This window comes from Gobio gobio, assembly GCF_949357685.1.
Source record: "Gobio gobio genome assembly, chromosome: 24".
Lineage (NCBI taxonomy): Eukaryota > Metazoa > Chordata > Actinopteri > Cypriniformes > Gobionidae > Gobio > Gobio gobio.
In genome coordinates this window covers 41,913,587-41,927,591 of record NC_137120.1, presented here as the reverse complement: position 1 = coordinate 41,927,591, position 14,005 = coordinate 41,913,587, and the positions used below count along the sequence as shown (strand labels likewise).

The 14,005-nt window shown below is 51.3% G+C and overlaps 2 protein-coding genes across 2 annotated transcripts in view; both read left to right on the top strand.

Moving 5' to 3' along the window:
* The window catches only part of LOC307120889 (uncharacterized protein), a 678,898-nt gene that overhangs the window by 501,195 nt on the left and 163,698 nt on the right, over positions 1–14,005 (top strand). The window lies entirely within an intron of this gene.
* Positions 1–14,005, top strand: part of nisch (nischarin) — a 67,834-nt gene that overhangs the window by 53,048 nt on the left and 781 nt on the right. The window contains exons 19-21 of the mRNA XM_079808057.1: positions 4,229–4,357; positions 5,677–5,838; positions 13,524–14,005. The exon at positions 13,524–14,005 is cut by the window's right edge and continues 781 nt beyond it. Of these exons, the coding sequence (XP_079664183.1) occupies positions 4,229–4,357; positions 5,677–5,838; positions 13,524–14,005 (773 nt within the window). The remainder of the gene's footprint in view (positions 1–4,228; positions 4,358–5,676; positions 5,839–13,523) is intronic.

Below are 14,005 nucleotides of genomic sequence, written 5' to 3'. Positions count from 1 at the left end.
AGGGTCATGAAGGACCAGTGGAGAACCGGCCACAGGGTCATGGAGGACCAGTGGAGAACCGGCCACAGGGTCATGAAGGACCAGTGGAGAACCGGCCACAGGGTCATGGAGGACCAGTGGAGAACCGGCCACAGGGTCATGAAGGACCAGTGGAGAACCGGCCACAGGGTCATGGAGGACCAGTGGAGAACCGGCCACAGGGTCATAAAGGACCAGTGGAGAACCGGCCACAGGGTCATGGAGGACCAGTGGAGAACCGGCCACAGGGTCATGGAGGACCAGTGGAGAACCGGCCACAGGGTCATGAAGGACCAGTGGAGAACCGGCCACAGGGTCATGGAGGACCAGTGGAGAACCGGCCACAGGGTCATGGAGGACCAGTGGAGAACCGGCCACAGGGTCATGAAGGACCAGTGGAGAACCGGCCACAGGGTCATGGAGGACCAGTGGAGAACCGGCCACAGGGTCATGAAGGACCAGTGGAGAACCGGCCACAGGGTCATGAAGGACCAGTGGAGAACCGGCCACAGGGTCATGAAGGACCAGTGGAGAACCGGCCACAGGGTCATGAAGGACCAGTGGAGAACCGGCCACAGGGTCATGGAGGACCAGTGGAGAACCGGCCACAGGGTCATGAAGGACCAGTGGAGAACCGGCCACAGGGTCATGAAGGACCAGTGGAGAACCGGCCACAGGGTCATGAAGGACCAGTGGAGAACCGGCCACAGGGTCATGAAGGACCAGTGGAGAACCGGCCACAGGGTCATGAAGGACCAGTGGAGAACCGGCCACAGGGTCATGAAGGACCAGTGGAGAACCGGCCACAGGGTCATGGAGGACCAGTGGAGAACCGGCCACAGGGTGATGAAGGACCAGTGGAGAACCGGCCACAGGGTCATGAAGGACCAGTGGAGAACCGGCCACAGGGTCATGAAGGACCAGTGGAGAACCGGCCACAGGGTCATGAAGGACCAGTGGAGAACCGGCCACAGGGTCATGAAGGACCAGTGGAGAACCGGCCACAGGGTCATGAAGGACAAGTGGAGAACCGGCCACAGGGTCATGGAGGACCAGTGGAGAACCGGCCACAGGGTCATGAAGGACCAGTGGAGAACCGGCCACAGGGTCATGAAGGACCAGTGGAGAACCGGCCACAGGGTCATGGAGGACCAGTGGAGAACCGGCCACAGGGTCATGAAGGACCAGTGGAGAACCGGCCACAGGGTCATGAAGGACCAGTGGAGAACCGGCCACAGGGTCATGGAGGACCAGTGGAGAACCGGCCACAGGGTCATGAAGGACCAGTGGAGAACCGGCCACAGGGTCATGAAGGACCAGTGGAGAACCGGCCACAGGGTCATGGAGGACCAGTGGAGAACCGGCCACAGGGTCATGAAGGACCAGTGGAGAACCGGCCACAGGGTCATGGAGGACCAGTGGAGAACCGGCCACAGGGTCATGAAGGACCAGTGGAGAACCGGCCACAGGGTCATGGAGGACCAGTGGAGAACCGGCCACAGGGTCATAAAGGACCAGTGGAGAACCGGCCACAGGGTCATGGAGGACCAGTGGAGAACCGGCCACAGGGTCATGGAGGACCAGTGGAGAACCGGCCACAGGGTCATGAAGGACCAGTGGAGAACCGGCCACAGGGTCATGGAGGACCAGTGGAGAACCGGCCACAGGGTCATGGAGGACCAGTGGAGAACCGGCCACAGGGTCATGAAGGACCAGTGGAGAACCGGCCACAGGGTCATGGAGGACCAGTGGAGAACCGGCCACAGGGTCATGAAGGACCAGTGGAGAACCGGCCACAGGGTCATGAAGGACCAGTGGAGAACCGGCCACAGGGTCATGAAGGACCAGTGGAGAACCGGCCACAGGGTCATGAAGGACCAGTGGAGAACCGGCCACAGGGTCATGGAGGACCAGTGGAGAACCGGCCACAGGGTCATGAAGGACCAGTGGAGAACCGGCCACAGGGTCATGAAGGACCAGTGGAGAACCGGCCACAGGGTCATGAAGGACCAGTGGAGAACCGGCCACAGGGTCATGAAGGACCAGTGGAGAACCGGCCACAGGGTCATGAAGGACCAGTGGAGAACCGGCCACAGGGTCATGAAGGACCAGTGGAGAACCGGCCACAGGGTCATGAAGGACCAGTGGAGAACCGGCCACAGGGTCATGGAGGACCAGTGGAGAACCGGCCACAGGGTGATGAAGGACCAGTGGAGAACCGGCCACAGGGTCATGAAGGACCAGTGGAGAACCGGCCACAGGGTCATGAAGGACCAGTGGAGAACCGGCCACAGGGTCATGAAGGACCAGTGGAGAACCGGCCACAGGGTCATGAAGGACCAGTGGAGAACCGGCCACAGGGTCATGAAGGACAAGTGGAGAACCGGCCACAGGGTCATGGAGGACCAGTGGAGAACCGGCCACAGGGTCATGAAGGACCAGTGGAGAACCGGCCACAGGGTCATGAAGGACCAGTGGAGAACCGGCCACAGGGTCATGGAGGACCAGTGGAGAACCGGCCACAGGGTCATGAAGGACCAGTGGAGAACCGGCCACAGGGTCATGAAGGACCAGTGGAGAACCGGCCACAGGGTCATGGAGGACCAGTGGAGAACCGGCCACAGGGTCATGAAGGACCAGTGGAGAACCGGCCACAGGGTCATGAAGGACAAGTGGAGAACCGGCCACAGGGTCATGGGCGGCCGAGGCTCATTGATGCCCGTGTGGTCCGATCAAACAGACAAGCTACTGGAGCTCAAACTGCTCAAAAAGTTAATTCTGGTTCTGATAGAAAGGGGTCCGAATACACAGAGCATCTCAGGTTGTTGTGTATGGGGCGGCACAGCCGCTGACCAGTCAAGGTGCCCATGCTGACCCCTGACCCCGCCCAAAGCACCAACAGTGGCCCGTGAGCATCAGAACTGGACCACGGAGCAATGGAAGAAGGCGGCCTGGTCTGATGATCACGTGTTCTTCTACATCACGTGGATGGCCGGGTGTGTGTGCGTGGCTCACCTGGGGAACACATAGCACCAGGTGCACCATGGGAAGAAGGCGTGGCTTACCTGGGGAACACATAGCACCAGGTGCACCATGGGAAGAAGGCGTGGCTTACCTGGGGAACACGTAGCACCAGGTGCACCATGGGAAGAAGGCGTGGCTTACCTGGGGAACACATGGCCCCAGGTGCACTATGGGAAGAAGGCGTGGCTTACCTGGGGAACACATGGCCCCAGGTGCACTATGGGAAGAAGGCGTGGCTTACCTGGGGAACACATGGCACCAGGTGCACTATGGGAAGAAGGCGTGGCTTACCTGGGGAACACATAGCACCAGGTGCACCATGGGAAGAAGGCGTGGCTTACCTGGGGAACACATGGCACCAGGTGCACTATGGGAAGAAGGCGTGGCTTACCTGGGGAACACATGGCACCAGGTGCACTATGGGAAGAAGGCGTGGCTTACCTGGGGAACACATGGCACCAGGTGCACTATGGGAAGAAGGCGTGGCTTAGCTGGGGAACACATGGCACCAGGTGCATTATGGGAAGAAGGCGTGGTTCACCTGGGGAACACATGGCACCAGGTGCACTATGGGAAGAAGGCGTGGCTTACCTGGGGAACACATGGCACCAGGTGCACTATGGGAAGAAGGCGTGGCTTACCTGGGGAACACATGGCACCAGGTGCATTATGGGAAGAAGGCGTGGCTTACCTGGGGAACACATGGCACCAGGTGCACTATGGGAAGAAGGCGTGGCGGCGGAGGCAGTGATGCTTTGGGCAATGTTCTGCTGGGAAACCTTGGGTCCTCCATCATGTGGATGTTACTTTGACACGTCTCACCTACCTCAGCATTGTTGAGCCCATGTCCAGCCTTTCATGGAGACGGTATTCCCTGTGGCTGTGGCTCTTTCAGCAGATAATGCGCCGCCACAAAGCACAAACGCTTCAGGAATGCTTTGAGGAGCACAACAACGAGTTTGAGGCCAAATTCCCCAGATCTCAATCCAACATCTGTGGGATGAGCTGAACAAACAAGTCCCCGCCTCGCAGCTTACAGGACTTCAAATCCATGCCTCAACGGGTCAGCAGGTGCTCATAATGTTATGCCTGATCGGTGTATATTCTCTGTTATGTTATTCTATTCTGTTCGAGTCATCAGTCTACAACATTTAAAATGTATTCATTAAATTGATTGATCCTGCAGTGATGTGGACCTGGCAACCCTCCGAGCACAAGGACACAGATTTCCTCATCTCCTTCTGCTTCACCCTCAAACTGAAGGACCTGCAGAGCGTCAACGTGGGCTTGTTCGATCAGTTCTTCAGAGTCGTCGGTGAGTCTGAAGTGAACAAGATCACTACTGGTCCAGTTTTCTGTCCGAAAGATGTTCAAGCTGACACCAATTGCAATGATCAGCTTAACCAAAAGGAGAATAAGTGCATATGGTTTGTTTTGTGTGAAATCTGTTTCAGTTGTGCACCAAGAACTGCTAATGTAGCATTTCATATTGCGGTTTATCCCTAGGGAAAATGCCTTAGGCAAGAAGCTCACATTTTTTTGCGGCAGACAGGTGCAAGCAACACTTTATTATAAAGTTATATTTAGCATCTTCATTTAAGGAACACGCCACTGTTTGTGAAAATAGGCTCATTCTCCGACTCCCCTAGAGTTAAACAGTTGAGTTTGACCGAATCCATTCAGCCGATCTCCGGGTCTGGCGCTAGCACTGTTAGCATAGCTTAGCATAGATCATTGAATCTGATTAGACCATTAGCATCTCTCTAAAAACATTGTTTATGCAGGTTTCACCAAGTCAAATTTAAGACTTTTTGAGACTATTATGAATCAAATTTAAGACCAATAAAAGGAAATGCCGTCACAAAATGACTTGCAAAGTAAATGAATTTATTCAAATTGAACAAATCGATAAACTTGCACTTGACTTTTATTGCATTAGGTATGTTAACAAAAAAAAATTGGGGTCATGATTCGAGCATGCTAAGGGGTCGTAAAAAAAATACTCCCACTTGTGCTCTTCGGTCAAAAATGACCACCATGAATGGGAAATCTGCAAAAACACAAATTCACAGAAAAAAAATTCTATATTTATAACACAAAAAAAAATCTAAAACTTTATAATAAATAGTCTTGAGATTTAAAAAAATATATATATTCAAATCCATTAACAAAAAAAATCATTAAATGTGTTCAAAAGAGAACTAGTGAATCTCAAGCCTCTCCATAGAGACCTCTAGTGGTTACACACATGGTTGCAGGATTTCTTAAATAATTCCAAGAGTGGCTAATCTGCCTTCAAAATAATTTTTTTGAAGGCCTAGACTTTATTTTGACCTGAAATACTGCTATAATTAAAAAAAAAAAATTGTATCATTTTCAATGGCAAAAATAGACACTAATTAATGCATAAATATAAAAAAAATACCATCAAATCATCTCAAAATACAAAATTAAAAAGAAAAAATATTATTGAAGAAAAATAAATTGCATTGGTTTTACTGGGGTGGAGGAAGTTTAATTATTAGGTGTCCGGGAAGACGACCAATGCAACCCCTAAATGAAGAGCACCAGAGGGTTAACAGAAACTAAGAGTGTCAATGTCAAAGAGTTTAATCTGTCCTTCTTTCTCCAAAGGGCCGTCAGCCGATCACATCATTTCCTGTCTGACCCGTGACGGTTACAGCACACACCGCTTCCTCCAGCAGCTGATGATGGTGCTGTCCCTGCTGGAGAAAGTGCCGTCTCCTGAACCCTCAGAGCTGGACTTCTACTCGCAGTTCGGGAACAAAAGCACAGGTTCGACCGCTCGGTGTCTGGAATATATTGTGAAAGTCGCTCGTTCCTAACTCAGGGTTCCCGCGGGGTCTTAAAAAGTCTAAAAAAGTCTTAAATTCACTGAAGTATTGAGTTCTAGGTCTTAAATAATTTTAAACCGGTCTTAATTTTCTACGTCTATGTAACGCTACCTCTAATGCTCATTGAAATGCTCCCGCAGCGCTTTAGTGTGTGTGTGTGTGTGTGTGTGTTGTAGTTCTTTCTTTCGCTAGTCCTACTATAGTTCGCTGTATTACAACTACAAATGAGACCAGCATGCATCTTCTATAGCAGCCAATCAGCTTTCATGTTATTGGCGCGAGTCTTTTCTGGATTGTACCACAGACACATAAACTGATTTTATAGTTCATCTTCAGTTCTCCAGTTCTGTGATCGTGAAAGCGAAGGCGAATCTTTCTCACCTGCTGTCTCGCATAAGTGACAAGGACCAGGCGAAGCGATTGCGCAAGGTGGATGAATGACCAAATAAAAAGTATGATATGCCTGATAGCACTAAAAAAAGAGTAAATAAAAGCCATGTAAACCACAAACTCAATTTGGTACTGACACACGGACTGACGTCAGACTGGCTGCAGATGCTGTGTGTTTATAGGCTTATTGCCCTTGAACGATCAAATGCACACATAATTATGACTGTCTATGTCCATATTGGCAGTTATGTATTGAGTAAACAAATTTGGGACGTGTGTCAGTATTGGATCTGCACATTACTGTAGGTCTTAAAGAAAAAGTAACATAATATATCCCATACCCGCTCCTGTCTGTGTCATTAATGCTAAACAAACAACAACAGGGGAAAAAACAGCACTTAAAGGGTTAGTTCACCCAAAAATGGTAAATTGTGTCATTAATGACTGAGCCTCGTGTGGTTGGACACCCGTCAGACCTCCGTTCATCTTCAGACACAAATGAAGATATTTTAGTGTAAATCTGATGCTCTGAAAGGCCTCCATTGGCTCAACTTTACACTCTCAAGACCCTTAAAAGACACTAAAGACGTCGATACAAAGTCCATCTCACTACAGCGGCTCTACAATAACTTTATGAAGAGACGAGAATAGTTTCTGTGCGCAAAAAAACCTAAATAACGACTTATATAGTGATGACGATTTCAAAACACGGCATCATGAAGCTTCGAAGCGTTATGAATCAGTGAGTCGAATCATGATTCGGATCACGTGTCAAACGTTGAGTTATGCATATAACAACTGTTCCCAGAAGGAGGGAAACGAGGTACAACACATGACTATGGGATATCGCGCTCTAGCACCATCTGCTGAAGACACCTTTATTCACGCCTGTAAGGCCAATGACGCATGACGACGTGGGCGGGGTCCCTCGCCCACAGCATATAAATGCAGTCGTATGCGTCATTTCCCTTGTTCAGTGCAGCTTCTTCACCGAGCCCCGACTGTGCGGGGCCCAGAGGTGTTGTACCGAGTTTCCCTCCTTCTGGGACAGTAGTTATATGCATAACTCAACGTTCCCATTCAGTCGGTCAACTCGGTACAACACGACTATGGGACATATATTCACGCCCCGCAAGTCGCTGAACTAGAACACAAATGCCAGCACCGCCACACCTTTTATCCCCCTTTTTTCTTTTTTTTTCTTTTTCAAGGGAGCGATGGGCCCTGGCTTAAAGCTCCTGCCGTAAGCACGGACCGAGCAACTGACGTAGCAGTAACATCAAGTCGGTAAAACCGAACAAACGTGTGCGGCGATGCCCAACTGGCCGCCGCACAGATGTCCTCTACAGACACCCCTCTAAACAACGCCCATGACGTTGCCATGCCTCTTGTGGAATGCGCGCGTACTCCTGCCGGCAGAGCTAGCCCTTTACTTTTGTATGCAATTGCAATCGCCTCCACAATCCAATGTGAAAGACGCCGTTTAGACAAGGGTTTCCCACGAACTGGTTTTGCAAAACACACAAAAAGTTGGTCAGATGTACGCACAGCCTGCGTCTGCTCGATGTACCTGCGTAAAACTCGCACAGGGCACAACGCATGGAGTCTCCTCTCCTCCTCCGAGTCAATCGAAAGGTTCGATAGAGCGGGCAGCTCAAAGGAGAGCGCACTATACGCTCCTGACATGACTTTTGGTGTATACGTCGCATTCGGACGCAACACAACTCTTGACCCGTCCAGCGCAAACTGGATGCACGAGGGATGTACTGACAGCGCATGGAGGTCACCAACGCGCTTTGCTGACGCCAGTGCCAACAGTAGAGCTGCTTTATAAGACAGCATTCTCAGATCGAGAGCTTCTAAGGGCTCAAACGGAGGTTCACCCATAGCTTCCAAAGTCCAAAACCAAAGTCAGGTCCCATGACGGCACCATTGACTTTGTAACGGGTTTTAGCCGTCGCGCCCCTTTAAGGAACCGAGCAGCCAGCGGGTGTGCGCTCGGCGCAGCACCACCAATGCCCTCATGACAGGCCGAAATGGCGGGCACGCCCTTCCTCCAACAGTTCCTGGAGAAAAGTCAATATCCCCGCAATCGGACATTGGTATGGCGATAAAAACCTCCGACCGCACCACTGTTCAAATATGCGCCACTTCAATGCATAAAGCCCCCTTGTCGATGGCGCCCTAGCGCTCTGTATTGTGGCCACGACATTGCTTGGGAGCCCTACTGCCATTAGATTCTCCCTCTCAGCGGGTAGGCCCATAGAGACCACAGTTCCGGCCGAGGGTGCAGAACCTGTCCCTCTGCCTGGGACAACAGGTCCCTGCATAGAGGAAGACACCACGGTGTCCCTACCAGCAGTACATGATACTCGCGTACCATGTCCTCGCCGTCCAGCGAGGGGCCACTAAAATCAGTGACAGCCCCTCCTGGCGCACTCTGTCTAGAGTGGGCTGTATCAGTTCCACTGGGGGAAACGCATACAGTAGAGTCTTGGGCCATACATGTGACAGGGCATCCACCCCCAGGGGGGCGCTGCTGTCTGTTATTGAGAAAAACAGCGGGCAGTGCGTGTTCTTCGCGGACGCAAAAAGATCCACCTCGGCCCTGCCGAACCGAGCCCAGATCTGCGCCACTATCCGAGGGTGCAAGCGCCACTCTCTGACCTGTGGTCCCCCTCTGGAAAGTAGGTCTGCTCCAACATTCAGACGGCCCGGGACATATACTGCCCGGAACGACGCCAAATGCTCGCTGGCCCACATCAGGAGTGTCTGTGTCAGTTGTAACAGAGGAAGCGAGCGAGTACCTCCCTGTCTGTTTATATACGACAATACTGTCGTGTTGTCCGTTCTGACTAACACGTGTTTGCCCTGCAAACGCCGAGCAAAATGTTTCAGTGCCAGATGAACCGCCTGCAACTCCAGGCAATTTATATGACGCTCTTTTTGCGCTGCCGACCATTCTCCTCTCACGGAGTTCCCCTGGCACAGGGCTCCCCATCCAAGCAGTGACGCATCTGTCGTCACCACTACACGTGACGTAGCTCTCCCCAGGGGATCAGAGCACGAATGCATGACAGCGTTATCGTCACTTGCCTGTTTAAATGCCTCGCGGCATTCAGGCCAGTGCCCAGCGCCCATCTCTGGAACGCGCGCATAAAGAGGAGACCCAGCCGAATGACTGCTATCATTGAGGCCATGAGCCCCAGCAGTCTCAGCACTATCCGAAAACTCACTCGCATGCCCCGCCGAAACCGACTCAGGCAGCCGTGAAAAACTTTGGCCCTCCGTACTGACAGCATAGCTGTGTTCTGTACTGAATCTATCTCTAAACCGAGATATGAAATCCGCTGACACGAAACCAGGGAGCTCTTTTTGAGATTCATTAAAAACCCCAGAGTGACGCAAACTGACGCAGTGGAGCCAGCGCTGCCTCTGCACATTTCGTGAATATGCGGGGCGCGAGTGACAGCCCGAACGGCAGGACCTGAAATTCGTATGCAGTTCCCTCGAAGGAGAACCTCAGGAATTTCCTGTGTTCTGGGTGGATTGTGATGTGAAAATATGCATCGGTCAAATCCACCGATGTAAACCACTCTCGGGGACGCAGAGTGAATAGCAGGTGACGTACAGTCAGCATTTTGAACTTGTAACGTCTGAGGTGTTTGTTCAATTGCCGTAGATCTAGGATAGGGCGCAAACCCCCACTTTTCTTGGGGAGAAGGAAATAACGGCTGTAAAACCCTTCCTCCGTTCTCCCATGTGGAACCACCTGAATTGCCCCTTTTCCCAGGAGAACCCGAATCTCTTCCCTCAACACAGAGGAAGCCTCTTTCGACACTGACGTCGTAATTATACCTCCGAACCTGGGGGGGGCGCGAAATGAACTGCAGCCGATAACCCCACTGAATCGTTCGAAGAACCCACGGTGTTCGTGCGCATGCGCGCCACCGCTCGAGGCTGACAGCAAGGATCCCTGGCATGACCTGGGGAACCCCCGCACCTTTTTGTGATTCTAGTGGTTCCAACACATTCTGATTGTTCTGACAAATCAACCCCTGAGGCAATGTATGATTGTTCTGACAAATCAACCCCTGAGGCAATGTATGATTGTTCTGACAAATCAACCCCTGAGGCAATGTATGATTGTTCTGACAAATCAACACATGAGGCATTGTATGCTGAACATAAAGTTTCTTTATTGATACGTTTAAAGGTGAACCCGCTCTCTTGCAGGATTCTTTTTTCGGCGAGAGAGAAAAGCGGCTGCCCCCAGACCGACGTTCCTCCCTCGTCTGCGAGCTAGAGACCCGACTGACCCTTCTTTCCTGCGGATAAATATTTCCCTTTCGCCGGGGGCGGCCCCTTCTTTTGCGACCCCGCCTGCTGTTTAGGATGTGCGTGCTTTCGCCCAGCCTCCCAAGCAGGTCTCGGCGCTGTTGCTGCAGCCGGCCTCTTAGCTGGTGGCGGCCGAAAAGACGCTCTAAAACCAGGCTGTGCCCCCGACTGCGTCGGTCCGCTGAGCTTTCTAGGCATTGACCCCTTCAGCGATTCCGCCTGCTTCTTGGAGCTCTCAAATCGTGCCTGAAAAGTGTCCAGGCCTTCTCCAAAAAGGCCCGTAGGGGAGATCGGTGCACCGAGAAAAGCATTCCGGTCCCGTTCAGGCAAGTTCGCCAGCGTTAGCCACAGATGGCGCTGAGCGACCACTGTACTGGCCATCGCATGGCCCAACGATACCAACGAGCAACGCGTTGCACGCAGTATATAGTCGGCTGTAGACCGAACTTCTCTCATAAGCCCCTCACATGGCCTACCTCCTAATAAGGCATCGCTCAGTTCCCCCAAACAGATGGCCTGATATGTTTGCAGCAAGGACATAGTATTTAAAGCTCTGGCCGTGCAAGCCTGATCACTATAGATCCTGCTGAGCTGTTTATACGAGAACCTGCATGGCCCCGTTGGGAGAGTCGGAATACCTGCGATCCCACTATTCTGCATTGGAGCTAGATACGCAGCAAGCGGATGCTCCATCGGGGGAGCAGACACTAACCCTGCTGCCCCCGCTCCTTCGAATTCGGTGAACTTATTCGCCCCAGGCACCGGAGGAGGAGGGGACATGGGTTTCGGCCATGAAGCTGTAAGCTCCGCCAAACAATCTGGGTAAAGAGGCAGACGTGTTCTGACCACTGTTTGAACCGGAGACAAATAGAACCCCCCGAAGCGCGAGCTTTTCTGAATCGGGGGAGAGACTGGCCATTCTACGGACAGCTTTCCTGCCGCTCTCTGACACAGCTCAATAAAAGAATCACCCATTACCTCACTCCCATCTGCCACCTCGATGGGCGAGGAGGAAGCGAGGATCTGCTCCGCTTGAAAACTTTTGTCGGAGAATTCCTCGCCCGCTTCAAGCGAGACAGAGTCATCATCCACAAACCGCTGATTACCTTCCGAAGCGACTAGAGGAACAACCGCACCCAGACCATCATTAGCCTCCATATGCTCGGCCCAGGATCCCGTAACCTCCTCAAAAACGGATATAGTCGCATCCGGACCAACCCCAGAGGACAGAAGTGGACCATCTCTAGCCACTGCCCCACCGAGCACACGCTCAACAAACGCTACGCGCCGCTCGAGTGTTGAGTGACGGAGCTGCCGCAGTGCACACATGCCCCGGGGTTGGAGAGAGCCAGCTTAGCATGGACAATCCCCAAACACACCGGCCAGTGCTCGTGAGCATCTCTCTCTGACAGCATATACCCACATGTCATTGGACAGGGGCGAGCACCCTTGCTGTGCTTAGACATTCTCTCTTTTCTGTTTTTTTTTTTTTTTTTCTGAGAAAAGTTTTTAGCTTCTGTTAGCAATGCTAAACTTGTGCTTAACTTTCTCCTTTCTGTGCCTTTCCACAAGATTTCACCACCGTGGGCTACCTCCTTGTGAGGACTGGCGTGATGGCGTTCTAGCAGCACGGTGAAGAGCTGAAGAACAAGGGAAATGACGCATATGACTGCATTTATATGCTGTGGGCGAGGGACCCCGCCCACGTCGTCATGCGTCATTGGCCTTTCAGGCGTGAATAAAGTTTTCTTCAGCAGATGGCGCTAGAGCGCGATATCCCATAGTCATGTGTTGTACCGAGTTGACCGACTGAATGGGAACTGCTGAAATCACGTGACTTTGGCGATTGAAACCACTGAATCGACTCACTGATTCATAACTCTCCAAACCACTGAATCGACTCACTGATTCATAACTCTCCAAACCACTGAATCGACTCACTGATTCATAACTCTCCAAACCACTGAATCGACTCACTGATTCATAACGCTCCAAACCACTGAATCGACTCACTGATTCATAACTCCCCAAACCACTGAATCGACTCACTGATTCATAATGCTCCAAACCGCTGAATCGACTCACTGATTCATAACGCTCCAAACTGCTGAATCGACTCACTAATTCATAACGCTCTGAACCGCTGAATCGACTCACTGATTCATAACGCTTCGAAGCTTCATGATGCCTTGTTTTGAAATCGTCATCACTATACAAGTCGTTATTTAGGGTTTTTTTGCGCACAGAAACTATTCTCGTCTTCATAAAGTTATTGTAGAGCCGCTGTAGTGAGATGGACTTTGTAACTTTAGTCTTTAGTGTCTTTTAAGGGTCTTGAGAGTGTAAAGTTGAGCCAATGGAGGCCTTTCAGAGCATCAGATTTACACTAAAATATCTTCATTTGTGTCTGAAGATGAACGGAGGTCTGACGGGTGTCCAACCACACGAGGCTCAGTCATTAATGACACAATTTACCATTTTTGGGTGAACTAACCCTTTAAATATTTATTTTCACCACTGAACTCTTTTTTTTTCTTGTTCTACCTCTCCTGTTTTTACTATTTGTTAAATATAGTTTTTTTTAGTTCAATAAATGTTCCTTTTTTTAAACTGTACATTTTAAATTGTTATCATCCTGATCATTGTGTCATTTTTATGTGTAAATTGAGGGAGCAAAAGCAGTATCGGCTCCAAATATCGCCCGTATCGCTCATCGGCTAAGGCTGATGAAAAAAAATCGGTATCGGCATCGGCACTAAAAAAATCCATATCGGTCGATCCCTAGTGTGACATAGGTCTAAAATTTCATTTATAATGGTCTTAATAAAGTCTTAAATTTGACTTGGTGAAACCTGCAGAAACCCTGCTAACTCTGGCCTTTATTCCCTCATGGATCAGGTAAAATGGAGAACTACGAGCTGGTCCACTCCAGCAAGGTGAAGTTCGTGTACCCGAGCGAGGAAGAAATCGGAGACCTGACGTTCATCGTGGCGGGCAGGAAGAGCCCTCAGGTGGCGTCCCACTCCTTCAACATCCTGCTGTATGTGCTGGTGTTCCAGGTCCACGTCGTCCCGGGCCAGAGCGGCCCAAAGCGGGCCGTCCTGCAGGCCAAGACTCTGATACTCACCAGCACCGATGCCTTCCTCCTGGAGGAAGACCACATCAGCTACCCGCTCCCCGAATTCGCCAAAGAGCCTCCGCAAAGAGACAAGTACCGGCTAACGGACGCCCGGCGGATCCGCGATCTGGACCGCGTGCTGATGGGCTACCAGACTTACCCACAAGCCCTCACTCTGGTGTTCGACGACATTCCCGGGCCCGATCTGTTGTGCCACCTCACCATGGACCACTTTGCGGAAGGGAAGGGCGAGCGGACCCAG